This window comes from Balaenoptera musculus, chromosome 11 (genome assembly GCF_009873245.2).
Source record: "Balaenoptera musculus isolate JJ_BM4_2016_0621 chromosome 11, mBalMus1.pri.v3, whole genome shotgun sequence".
Classification (NCBI taxonomy): Eukaryota; Metazoa; Chordata; class Mammalia; order Artiodactyla; family Balaenopteridae; genus Balaenoptera; species Balaenoptera musculus.
The window spans coordinates 19,327,533-19,341,411 of record NC_045795.1 but is presented as its reverse complement, the minus strand read 5'-3'; the positions used below and the strand labels follow the sequence as shown (position 1 = coordinate 19,341,411).

Sequence of the window (13,879 nt, the reverse complement as noted above, 5' to 3'; positions counted from 1 at the left end):
AATTAAAATCTACCTAGAATTCTACTCTACAGAGATAACGTCTATTAACCTTTTGGTGTATCCTTCTAGTATTTTTTTGCTATGAACTTAATTGCTACCATTTATTGTGCATTCACTCTGTGCCTAGCACTATGCTATACATAAAAAAATCTAATCCACATCAAAGCTATTAATTCGGTATTTTATACCCATTATAAAGAAATTGAAGATTGGAGAAGGAAGTTGTTACAGGTCACACTGCTAGGAAATAGCAGAACAGAGACTTGAACCAAGAGCTGATTCTCAAGTGCACTCTTAACCACTACACTGTGCGTGTGTATCTTATTAACAGTGGTGACCATATTGTACATGATTTTGTATACAACTTTGTTTTCTATGCCTTCCTATTCTTATACAATATATCTACCAGATACCTAGTATTTTATCTGTAGATAAACCAGTTTAATCATTATTTGATTATTATTAGTCACTTAGTCCATTTCAAATTTTTGCTGTTATAGTAAGATAAATATTCACATTTAAATTTTTATACATCTATTTTTCTGAGCTAAACTCCTGTAAGTGGAATTTCTGGTGACAAAGGGCTTCTCTAAAATGAAGAAATGTGAGTGTAAGGGTGTAATTAAAATTGGTTTAAAAAAACCCCCATGAACAGTAATAACATTAATAGTCTCCCTTTCTCATCACTTTCTTTCAGGCCCAATACGTATTGATGTCTCCTGAAGTAAGTACCTTCTGAAAAAAATGAAAAACTACCAAAAAAAAAAAGCAGCCCTTCCCCTTATTTCAAGTTGATAAAATAACATGGTGCTTTTCTTTATAAATTATTTTTATTTTTATTTTTGGCTGTGTTGGGTCTTCGTTGCTGTGCACGGGTTTTCTCTAGTTGCAGCGAGCGGGGGCTACTCTTCATTGCAGTGAGCGGGCTTCTCATCGCGGTGGCTTCTCTTGTTGCAGAGCACAAGCTCTAGGCACGCGGGGTCAGTAGTTATGGCTCGCAGACTCTAGAGCACAGGCTCAGTAGTTAGTTGTGGTGCACGGGCTTAGTTGCTCCGCGGTATGTGGGATCCTCCATGGCCAGGGCTCGAACTTGTGTCCCCTGCATTGGCAGGCGGATTCTTAACCACTGCACCACCAGGGAAGCCCCATGGTGCGTTTTCAAAGGCTACTAACAGACAGTGTGTTTTCCAGGCAGGCTCAAGGTTTGGGAGCTCTGTGATCACTGTGAGGTCAAAGAAAAAGGTGAGTACCAAGACTGTACCACTTTGATATCTGCATTTGTTCTAAGGCTGGGATTTGGGGATGATCTCATTTTGTATGTATTTTAGATTTTTTTATTTGAAAAATAGAGGGACACACAAAAAAACACTCACACATAATCCCATCATTTTTTGGTGAAAAGATTCCCTCACTACCCCTCCAATTTCATCCTCTACAGCAGGGGTTAGCAAATTACAGCCTGTGGGCCAACTCTAGCTGGCTGCCTGTTTTTGTACAGCCCATGAACTAAAAATGATTGACATGTTTGCAATGATCAAAAAATATATTTTGTGACACATGAAATTTACATGAAGTTCAACTTGCAGTGTCTCTAAAGTTTTAGTGGAATATAGCCACTCCTTTCTTTACAGCTGTTACTATACCGTTGATCAGTTGCCTCAGACTGACGTCCCACAAAGCCTAACATATTATCCTGGCCCTTCACTGGAAAAGTCTGCCGACCCTTGCCGTATTGGCTAAGCACTGTTAATATTTTGGTTCTTTTTCTACAAGACTGTTTTTGTATGACTTTAGAAACATACACATGCCAACTGTGTTTTAATGCCTCCTTCCAGACAAGTACATAGAGAACTGATTCTTTTCAATGACTGAATAGTAATTTATTGTCTGGATGTACCATATTTTCTTTGGTTTACTTTCTCATAGACGTTTAGTTATTTCTTGTAGTTATTTCCATTTTTTTCCCTATTACAGACAATGCTCTAGTGAGCATTCTTGTATCTGTAACTTTATATCTTTATAGTTGTGCAAATTTCTCTGCTGGTAAGATTCCTAGAAGACTGCTAGGTCAAGGGGTATGCACATTTTGAATTTGTAATAGATACAACAGATTAAATGGGTTTTATCTTAAAATATACAGCTAAACCACTGATTCCACTCATTTATTTTAGGATATGACACTGTATGGAATTAGGCTATGAGAGACAGAAAGAGAAGACCAAGTCCCTGCTCTTGAGGGAAGTTAAATAAAATGCAAATCAGTATAGGATTAAATGGTAAAGAGTAAGTGAACTATGGGATGAAAGGCTAGGGAAGCCTTCAAAGATTTTCCAGTACAGAACCAGCTTTGTAGGGCCTGGTAGGTAGGTGCTGTGGCCCTGGCTTGTGAGAATTGTGGTGAAACTGCCCTCTACGGGCCAACAGTTCAAGTAGCCCTTGCTGTAACTCATTTATAGGCAAGCTCGAAAGCAAATACTCAACCATTATTTATACCAACTGAAGGGGGGTGGTATAGATCATCTAAAAGTATATTTGATTCCTTTCTGTATAACAATGCAAATTCATCTTCCTAATTACATTTCACAAGTCAATAGTAAAATTACTCCACTTTCCCAACACATACTTGAGACTGGGGGCCCCTAAAGCACTCTGAGTGTGAAGATAAAGCAAAGGTTATATTTTAAAAATGGACACAGACAATCTGAGGATGATCAGAGTGGGTGGCCTTTTACTTGAGTAAAAGTTATGACTTTGAAGACTCCTTTCTCTATGTGAGCGTTAAGTATTGAACTAGTAACCAACTAGAACCAGGAGGACTCGGCCCTTACCTGAGTGGTACTGCCGAAACTTCCTGTGGGGCTGCCTTCACTCAGCCTGAGGGCCCTGGCGGAGCAGTGTTACATTGGGTACCAGAGAGGCAGACAAACCTGAGACCTGGTCCCTGCCCCCAGGTTCTTAGAGTCTAAGCGGAAAAATAAAACAGCCATAAGACCAGCAGGTCCATTTAGGACGACCAAAGGCAGTCAGAGATCAATGGAAGTCTATGCTGGTGGAGTCAGGGAAGGCCTTGCAGGGCCCCTCGGGCCTGAGTGGATCTGGAAATAGGAGTAGGTTGACTGGGCAGAGAGGGCAAGAAGCAGGGGAAGACTTGATTTTAGGAATGAAGGTGGCTTAACCAGGAAATGGAGAGGAAACTTAGCTCACAGCCAAACTACACGCAAATCCAGTAAATGAGTAATTCCATAAATGAGAGTTGAGATTTTCCCTCTTATCTGACACTAGTGTATTTAAAAAGATACAAGCAAAGGGTTAAGCATAGTATCTGACATATGGTAAAGGCTCAATATGTTAGCCTTTATTTCTGGATTCCATTGGTAGTTTTCAAAATTAAGTCAATGAGCAACGTCACAGAAGGGTTGGTCATTTTATGGTCACACCCTGCTCTACCACAACCTTATGAGCCAGTTTGATCAGCCACATCTCATTTATCAGCCATGGTCCAGAAAAACTCTTAGTAGTTTCCAGAACTAAAATCCACCTCAAAAAATGTTTAAAAACTTGTACAAGCTTAGACAATTTTGAAAGACAGTTCCTAAAATATTTCAAGCAGCAGGGGCAGAGTAGGTGGTGTGAACACACTGACAAAGGCCAGCCTGTTTGTGGAAGTCTTATTACTCCAGATATGCCGTCTACACTGCACCACAGCTCGGATGCTGAATAAACATGCGTGGACGCACTTTTCCTTTATGTACCAGAGAAGGGACTAGAGAGAACTTCCTCAGCTGTGATTTTCTGAACCTACAGATCTGCCAAAGGGGTATTTAAGCTCAAGCCCTGGGGCCTAGCCAATGTCTTACTCATCTTTGTATTTCCAGAGCATAACATGATGCCTGGACTACAGCAGGAACTTACTTAATAGATGTTATGAACGGAAAATGAATTCTGTTTTGTGTCCCCTACAGAACCAAGTTGTCATTGCTGCTGGAAAGAGTTCTCTGGGAGCCCGACTTTCTGGGGCGCTTCATATCTATAGCCTCGGCCAAGATTAAAGGTTTCACTCCACTTTCTTAACCTGCCCCTCCCTCTCATGCCAAGTCATCTCCAGGGTGAGCGTTCTGGTGGACAGAGGGGCACATCCAGTGGAGCCTTGTAGATCCTACCACAGGTGGGGCTCCTAGGGGTGGACACATACACACTAACAGCCAAACTATCTGGAAATATAGGATACGGTAAATGGGGACAACATCAGAAGCATGTGAAACAGCAAATACTCTGGTTATTCATGTCCCCTTCCAAAGTTTACTTGTTTCCTTTGTACCTAATAAACTTATTCCTAACTTGTTTCCTGTGCTCAGACCTGCTGTACAACCTATTTCCTCTTCCACATGAGTACCTGTGTCTTTCTGATGACTGGAAAGGCCTCTCTCGGGTTATCTCTTAGGAAAACCTCTGTAACACAATTCTTCCTAAAAATGTCCTTTTAAAGTTGGTGACCTATTCCAATCAAACTGAAATAGAAAGCACAGTATACAGGAAAAACGCACAAGGAGGAGAAACAGAGTGAGGAGAAAAGTAAGGGGTGAGGCATAACCTCACAACTCCAAAATCATGTTGCAAATGATGTGGTCCTTTCTTATGAGGATGATTGTATTTTCAATGTTTCGTATAGTGAAAGACAAATATAAAAAGTAAAACATCATCTTACTGTGCCCTCAGATGCTTTCGGAGAAATGACTGTTCTAATAGCAGATGAGCCTAGTGAACTAGCCTGAAGTCATCCCACGAAGCCTTGGGTGCATTAGGCTGCCACAAGCTGTGCCAACAGAACTAGAGCAGAAAGAAGAGAGATCTGTCCTGAGCCGGAGGCTACTGCAAGGGACCAAGGGGAGTGAAGCAGGCCTTGGCTGCCCTTGTTTCTGGGCTGGTTTTAGCAGAGTAGATCTCATCTGCCAGTCCTGCAGGGTGGCATATTTAAGGGAAAAGAAATGTACCATAGCATTTCAGCTTCACTAAAAATCTGCAGGCATTGTTATCCATAAACAGTAACTAGTTGATTCTCTTATCAGTCAGGGTAGAACCTCTTTCTTCTGACACTAGTGAAATACTAAAAAGCAGGAGAAATAAAAAATGACCAGAGCCCTTCTCTTAGCTTCTCTAGAGGCAGTACAGAGACTGGTCAAAGGAGACAGGAATTCAGCTGAAGAGTAAGCTAAATCCGAAATCAAGGAGAAGCTAGTAGAATTACAACTGTGAGCATAAGGTGAGTATGTATATAGGAAAACAGCATAAACAGGCACATACCTAGATAGGACCTCTGGATCACTCCTGGGACTGTCTCATCTTTCTTAAAGAGGTATACTAGCTGCATGGTTCCCCTATGGCACAGCAAAAAGCACATAGAAACACCATGTGGTTTTTGGTTAACAATTATTGGCAGCTCAACCTATTTGAAGAATTATTTTTAATTAAAAGGAAGTTTATTTTTAGGGGACCAGACATTAGTTGTAAGTATGAGTTTTTATGAATTGAGAAGTCTGAGTGTAGAACAAGCTAATGACACTGCATTTCAGTAAAGGCATGCTTTCACTATTGGATTAGAAGGATGCATACCTTCATATTGCCCTTATTATAGAAAGTGTTATGCTTTACTAAATGATAGGGCCTATGTTTAAACATGATTATTCTTTACCTGAGGATTTTTATTTTCTCAATGCCTAAACAGACCACATAGCAAGCAGCAGGAGGAGAAGGTTAAAATTTACAAAGTTAGAAGCAGGTTTTCATATAGGACATTAAACCATACTAACCCCATATTCAAAATTATATAAATTGTACTTCTACTGTGTATATGGAAAATATGTGAAAACGCAGCATACAGGAAAAAAGTCTAATACCTGACAGTCTAGTGTATTAGGATAATAGGTGGATTAAATTTTCACTCTACGAAGTATTAACTGTAGTTCTAAGCATTGATTCTGAAATACTTAACAAAAATACCTTAGGGATTTAATCTCTCCTGAACACAAATCTGAACTTATACAATTTAACTCAAAATTACCTTTATTTTAAGATATCAGAACATATTTACATATTTGCAATTTTTATCTATTACCTGTATATGCAAAAACTTTCATCAAGGCTTCAAGATTGGAATTGTTCTATGCCTTTGTATCACAGACCTAGAGATTTGAAGTGAGTTTGGGAATAAACTCAGGTCTCTGAATTCCTTATTCCATGCTCCATCTGCATAGCTATTACTAAGGTAATGACAATAAATCCTGAATTTAAAGTGAGTTTAATATTGCAATTCCAAAACATAAAGCTTGTACAACTCTTGGAATAACTCACCAAAAATAAACGGCTTTTTAATATGACTATTTAGTGGTTATCAGTCTTTATCAAGGATGAAGCAAGTGTTAATAGCATCTTAAAATGACGTCTATTCTTGCCACACTTTCTTAAAGGCCTTACAAAGGCAATCTGTTAAGAATATCATTCCTTGTACTTATACATGTTAAACAGAATACGACTGCCTGCTTACTCATAACTGAATGTTTGGTATTCTTTCACCTTACCTACAAATAGTTTATGTACTCCATCTATTTAAATTCAAAATTTAAAACTGCTGAACATTTTTTTTTTTTTTTAGCATAAGCTGTTATTATTTGAGGGCTCTTTAATATAAGAAGCATCCTGCTACCTATCACCAAAGCAGAGCTAGCTGACATCTGGAAATCATACTCGATTTAACCACCTTCAGGAAATTTATAAACCATTAGTACCTTCCCTTTATCAGGCTTATGAGGTAGGTGCATTTATTTTCCCATTTATTGATGCGACATGACTCATCAAAAATTATGTAAGCCCACAAACTAAGCAACATCAGAAAGAAAAAAAGACCAAAATTCTATGCTATGCCTGATCTTAACCAAATCAAATTTGCCCTCTGGACTTCCAATTCTTCATATGTCACAGTTAAGTGATATTTATTACCTTATTTTACAGTGATGACCTAAGATCAAAAATAGCAGCAGAGTGCTCTGAGGTGTACCAAAGAAGACTGCCCTGTGAAATCTAAATATTGTCAAAGATACTTTATCTTGGAAATCATCAAACAGATGTATGATGCTATTCACATTCCAACAACCACACCATAAAGTGTGCTCCAAGACAAGCCCAGCCTGTTTCATGCTATTCTAATGTCCTCTCATAACCAGACATGGGAACAGGGAAAACTTAATACTTGTAACTTTGTTTTCTTTCAAATCAGCTACTAGAAGAGTATTTTTTCCTAGCACTAAACCACCTGGTAAATGGACCCCTAAACTCCCTCATATGACATATTAGGGTATCAGGTATCCTCCAACATCATCAGGGTATGCATATTTATTTTATAACTAAATTTGTAGTGCAAGAGCTGAACACTCTAGAATCTTCTATGCATCTTTTGGAGGCAAATGTAACTGTCATGTTCTATTGCATAACTGTACTTAACCTCCAGAAAATAATTTGGGTTGGCCAAAAAGTTCGTTCGGGTTTATAAACCCAATATTAAGAGGCAGAAGATGTTAAGTAGGATAGGAGCTTTGAGACATACAAATATCAGTCCTTTGTTTTAAACCCAAATCTGATTGTGAAAACAAAAAGGTATCACAATTTTAAAGTTTATCTACCCTCTTGTTTTGGGAAGCCCATCTGTCAACCTCCGAGGTATAGGAAAATAGATTAACTAGGCTACATATATTTTCCTTTTTGGGGTGACACGTGTATCTGTTCTAAAAACAAGGCAATGACCAAAACAGCTATAAAGCAGTAATAGAATGGAAATTCTTTCTTTCAGCTCAATTTCCAAAGGCTTTAATTATAGTCAAGCAAAGAAAAATAGTTTCATTGGTTGAGGAAGTAAAATTCTGATTAACTGGAATCTATATAAAGCTGACATTAAACTCATTTCCTTTTTTTATATAAAAAGGGGGCAAATACAAGAAAATAAGGTTATGTCAAAGACTGGTTTAAAGCACAAACTCCCAGAGTTTGTTTTAAGGTTAATATATATTCTGCTAGCTTTTCAGTCACCTGAGGGTGAGAAATTCACAAGAATGTGATTCCTTGTACTAAGAACTATGGCTACCTGGTCTCAGAACTGTGGGCTTGTCAAGTTTCCAGGCTTCATTTGGCATGAGGTTGCATTTTTGTTGACATGTATAAATTAAATAAAATTGATACCACAATCTATTCTTGTGTTAAGTTAATCTCTCTGTGCCTTACATGCCTATAAAAACAGCTTCTTAAGTTTGTAGGAAATAGAACTTTGGCCTTTTACAAAGCAAGTGCTTTGTTTCTTTACTCAGAATCCTGAAAATGCAATTAAGTTCTAGTATTGTGACTGCCATAATATTTTTAACATCAGACACTATAATTTAAATGTCAGTGATTTTTTTCCCCAAGTCTCTGACTCTTACAAACGAAAATAATAGAAGAATATCAGAATTTTCCTGTGACTACCATAAAAAAATAATTCAGTTTCCACCGGGTTGTGCCTAACGGTTTGTTAGGACACTCCTGCTTGATTCAAGTCCATCCGGCCTGAAGCTGTGTTTCGTTTCCGTCCTTCTATCTGCCTGCAGTGTCTTTTTAGGTAAAGAGGCCACCTAAATGAAGCAGAAAAATTCGTAATTTTAGTTGTGTCTGTTTAAAAGAAAAGCCACCAGTAAAACGATACGTTAACCACTAAACGAGGAAAGGCCTGCAAGCCATGTATCAGTGTCTTGAGTACTTGCTCCAGGGGTATAAACTGTAAGTAGAAACGTAAGAAAAAGAGGTAACCTGTGTATCTTTTCCTATACACGATAAATGTTTTCTACATTTCAATTTTGGTTATGACAAAAGCTGCACCAGAAAGTTACTAACATCTGTCTAAATATACAATGCTTGTCACAGTGTCCCACACAGAATAAATTTCTAACTTATTTACTGTGCCAGGCCCTGTGCTCATAAGTGCATTACACACATTATCTAATTCTCCCTTTAACTACATGAAGCAGGTGGCAGATGGGGAAACTGAGCGAGGCTTAGAGAAATTAAGTAACCTGCTCAGGGTCACAAAGCCTGTGACAGCTTAAGCCCAGGCCACAGGACTTCAGAGCCCAGGACTGTAGCCCCTCTGTGGTACTGCTGTGAACCAGACCCTTCATACCAGAGGAGGCAAAGGAGCTTCTAGCTGTCGTCCAAGGAATGACAGCAAGCGCCTCCAGATGAGGCCACTTCCCATAAACATAATCCCTGTGATCAGCCAAAACACTCTATGGTCCTAAAAGAGAACACACAGTTAATTTCAATCACAAAAGGTTAGTTTCCTTAGTGATAAAATTTCCTGAACTTATCGGTGCCCCAGAGTTTAAAAGAAACCTTCTGTTATTTGTACTGCTCTTTCCTATAGAAACTAAGAACAAATAGCACCCAGAGACCAAGCGTCAGAAAATAAATCAGAAGGAAAACATGATTTAAGACTATTTTATGATCATCAATGAACCCACATTAACTGCTTTTACTTTGTGTTTCCTTCCAGTCTGTTTACATTCACACAAATTTTAATAGTTATAATAGTTATAATCACATAGGACATACAACTTAATTTAAATTTTTTGCTTATAGCCACATTTGCCAAACTGTGAGCTGAGGTGTCCTGGCATTACAGCACCGCAGAATACTTTAAATTCTGAAGGAAATCACAGTGCCATCTGTGGAATACCATGAGAACTGCTACTTTTTAATTGTTTTGACCTACCTTCTTCATAAAAGAAACTGTAAGGTAACATGACAGAAACTCTAATAAAAGAAACTTTTGGTCTAGGGATGCTGCAAAAAAATTACTAAGACACTAAAAGCATCATGAACCAAGAAAGTTTGGGAACTTCTGACTTACAGTGAACATTTTCCCTCACTGTCATTTTCTTTTCTTTCTTTTTTTTTTTTTTTTGTGGCCACGCTGCGTGGCTTGCAGGATCTTAGTTCCCTGACCAGGGATCAAACCCAGGCCCCCAGAGTCCTAACCACTGGACCGCCAGGAAATTCCCCTGTCATTTTCAGAATTGTATTATTTTTTGCAGTGTGATGCTTTTGAGTGCATGTGTTAATGTACAGAATCACAGAATTTATATTAATCTCCCACATGGAAGGAGTCTCAGCTACAGAAATGCCATTCGTTATTATCAACAACGGCTTGGTCTCCAGTGATTGGGAGCTCAATTTCCTCCAAAATGATCAGTAACCACTGATGGAAATACAAGCTATGTATGAAAAAGAAATCTGCCTCCTTTTAAACATGAAATTAGATGTTAGACATAATTTATCAAGAAGACAAGTGCTAATGTGAGTTAACTGTTTGGATGAACACATTTCCAGTTATCCTAAACGAAGGCCCTAATTTATTAAGTAAAAATTATGTTTAAATGAGATTTAGCATACCCAGATTACCGTTGTTTTTTGCTATAGACTGGTTCTGTAATGCCCTATAAATCAAAAGTCTGGGAATGCTAAAATGTGATAAACTTGAGAGGTAAGAAATCCAAAATTCTATGTGTCATTAAAATACACACACAGCACAGTGTGAGACCTCTAGGAGATTAAGGGAAGGGACAAGTGTCTAAGAGTTGGATTTTTAATGCCCCCTCTGCTCTGGGCGTGCCCTGCAGTACTGTATGTTTAAGTACCTACCTTTCAAACTCTTCATCTCTGCCACTGTTCAGTCTATCTACTCCTTAGAAATAAGATGCCTAGAACATCTTGATGTGCCAGAGGCTAAACAAGCACTAAAACTGATGGGGACATGTCAAAAGTACTCAGACGTCAGCATGAAAGGAACAATTTGAACACCAAGATAAATAATGACAGTAGTGACAGATTATAACTCATTGACTAAAGTAAGACCCCATGAGTCCATACTGATACAAATGAATAAATAACTGGGAGAGAAGGAAGGCTCTATTTTATAAAGAATAAAAGTAGGAGGAGTGATGGAATTAGAAATCACCATGTGATAATCATCACTGCAGTATTTGATTCAGGCATGAATCAGTTTTGGATCAATTAGTGGATGCTAAAACTAGAGGGTGCAAATTATTAGAGAAATGCAAATCAAAACTACAATGAGGTACCACCTCACACAGGTCAGAATGGCTATCATTAAAAAGTCTACAAATAACAAATGCTAGAAAGGGTGTGGAGAAAAGGGAACCCTCCTACACTGTTGGTGAGAAATGTAAGTTGGTGCAGCCACTATGAAAAACAGTACAGAGGTTCCTCAGAAAACTAAAAATAGAATTATCATATGATCCAGCTCTCCCACTCCTGGGCATATATCCAGACAAAACTATAATTCAAAAAGATATATGCACCCCTATGTTCATAGCAGCACTATTCACAACAGCCAAGACATGAAACAAACTAAATGTCCATCGAGAGAGGAATGGATAAAGAAGACGTGGTATATGTATATGATAGAATACTACTCAGCCATCAGAAGGAATGAAATAATGCCATTTGCAGCAACATGGATGAAACTAGAGATTATCATACTAAATGAGTCAGAATGAGAAAGACAAATACCATATGATATCACTTATATGTGGAATCTAAAATGCAGCACAAATGAACCTATCTACAAAACAGAAACAGACTCACAGACATAGAGGACAGACTTGTGGTTGCCAAGGGGATGGGGTTGGGGGAGGGATGGAGTGGGAGGCTGGGGTGAGCAGATGTCAGCTTTTATATATAGAATGGATAAACAACAAGGGCCTACTGTATAACACAGAGGACTATATTCAATATCTTATGATAAACCACAATGGAAAAGAATATTAAAAAATGTATATATAACTGAATCACTTTGCTGTACAGCAGAAACTAACACAACATTGTAAATCAACTATACTTGAATTAAAAAAAAAAAAAACTAGAGGGAACAAATTTGATGAATAGCAGAGTTCTTACAAGATACTTAATTCCACAGAGAAAAAGAGTAACTTCACAGGACAGAAAGTTGGCAGATACCACCTTAACCAAATGATCATAGTTAGTATCACCAGTAATGAGACAAACTGACATCAAGAGTCTCCTGATGGGATTCAATGTGAGGAACACACTGACACAATGTGTAACCAGAATCTAATAATGAAGAAAGAGTATCAAGGGCCAAACAACTGACCTACATTCTTTGTGAATGTCAAGGCCATGAAAGACAAAGACCGAAAAACTGGCCTAGATTAAAGAAGCCTAAGGAGACATGACAACTATATAACAACACACGATCCAAGGTTTTCTATGAGGCAAAGGGCTCTACTGAGCTGAGTGGTGAAACCTGACCAGGGTCCACAGATTAGAAAATAGTGTTGTTTCAATGTTAATTTTCTGGAGCTGTGGTTATGTAAGAGAACACATGTTTTTAGGAAATATATACTGAAATATCTAGGTGTAAAGGAGCATCATTTTTTGTTTACTCTCAAATGATTTAGAAAAAAAGTATGTATATATTGATAGAATGATAGAGTAAATATGATAAAATGTTGCTGTTTGAAGAATCTGGGTAAAGGCTGTATGGGAATTCTTTGACTATTCTTGAGACAGTCTGGTATTATTTTAAAAAAGAAAAATGTTTTTCCTATCTTGGATTCACCGTTGTAAATATTAACCCCAACTATACAAGGACAGGGAAACCTCTGATATTCCTAGATTTAATGAACATCTTTCAACTCTTCTCCAGGAAACCTGGAGATGTCATTTGCGACTCTGGTGAGACACTGATCTGAATCTTGCTCTGGGGACAAGCCTAGCTCACTACTTTCTACTCAGATCTCATTACAACCAGAATTATTGCATATGCTGAAACTATCAGAAAGGAATTTCTAAAAATTCTTTTTTTAAATAGGCATTTAGAGAAAAATATTAGAGTGAGCATTAAGATAGCTTATAGAGTGAGTATATGTACATAAAAATAGTTCTTAACAAAAATAATTTGGGAGAATGACAGGAACTTAGAGTTCTGCAGTCACAAATTGGGGAATTTGCAAAGGTCTTTGGGAGTACCTTCTGAGAATGTCCAGGGTTGGTCGATGTCACACAACATATTTTGGCGACTACTGGACTTTTTACTATATTTGGGCTCAAAAGCCTCCAAGAGATTCCTATCACACTTAGAATAAGCCCAAACTCTTAGCATGCTCCACAAAATCAACATGCCCTCCCCCTCTGTCCTTCTGACATTCTCCCTGCCTCTCTCCACTTGACGCACCTCCCCTACCACTCTGGCCTTCTTGCTGTTCCTTCAACAGGCTCAGTGCATCCCTGCCTCAGTCTCACATGCGTGGTTCCCTCTGCTTAGATCACCTTCCCCCCAGGCCTTCCCACTTTCTTTTCATTCAGGTCTCTGCTCTAGGGTCATCTTCCTCAGAAAGACCTTCCTCGACCACCCTATCTCTAGGATGCCCCTCGTCTCACCTCTGCTAACAGTCTCTATCCCTTTACCTGGCTTTATTTTTCTTTATGGCACTTACCACCTAATATACCATGGGTCTGTTTATTCTCTCCTACCTCACTGTAATGGAATCTCCACAAGGGCAGGGACTCACTGCTATATCCCCCTGGCTAAAAGCAGTGTTTAGTGTGCAACAGGCACCAAAAACCGTATCTGTAAGATGAATGAATGAAGGGTGTTGCATTTATTTTTCTTTCACATCTTATAAGGAGCATTAAAATGACTAATGCTGACTTTGCTTCAGGGAGCTATGATCTTTTGCAGACTTTTAAACAGCAACTGCAAATTTGAGGAACATGGCAAATGGGAAGTGTGGGATTATTTGGGCACGTATAACTGGGGGAG

General features: G+C 38.5%; 2 protein-coding genes across 9 annotated transcripts in view; one reads left to right on the top strand and one right to left on the bottom strand.

Moving 5' to 3' along the window:
* The window catches only part of GPLD1 (glycosylphosphatidylinositol specific phospholipase D1), a 55,593-nt gene extending 51,250 nt beyond the window's left edge, over window positions 1-4,343 (top strand). For all 5 annotated transcript variants that reach the window (XM_036868506.1, XM_036868508.1, XM_036868505.1 and 2 more), the window contains 3 exons: window positions 698-724; window positions 1,192-1,242; window positions 3,963-4,343. In XM_036868506.1, the coding sequence (XP_036724401.1) occupies window positions 698-724; window positions 1,192-1,242; window positions 3,963-4,049 (165 nt within the window). In that variant the 3' untranslated portion in view covers window positions 4,050-4,343. The remainder of the gene's footprint in view (window positions 1-697; window positions 725-1,191; window positions 1,243-3,962) is intronic.
* A 110-nt stretch (window positions 4,344-4,453) lies between these two features.
* The window catches only part of MRS2 (magnesium transporter MRS2), a 31,994-nt gene continuing 22,568 nt past the window's right edge, over window positions 4,454-13,879 (bottom strand). The window contains exons 10-14 of one of the 4 annotated variants that reach the window (XR_005021811.1): window positions 9,197-9,310; window positions 8,506-8,651; window positions 6,113-6,179; window positions 5,302-5,443; window positions 4,454-4,827 (exon numbers count right to left, since the gene is read on the bottom strand). Coding sequence is in view for 2 of the 4 variants with exons in the window: in XM_036868509.1 (XP_036724404.1) it covers window positions 8,541-8,651; window positions 9,197-9,310 (225 nt within the window). In the remaining 2 variants the exon portion in view is untranslated. Of the gene's footprint in view, window positions 4,828-5,301; window positions 5,444-6,042; window positions 8,652-9,196; window positions 9,311-13,879 lie in introns of those variants that run through there. The other 3 variants (XR_005021812.1, XM_036868509.1, XM_036868510.1) reach the window with 3 other exon arrangements.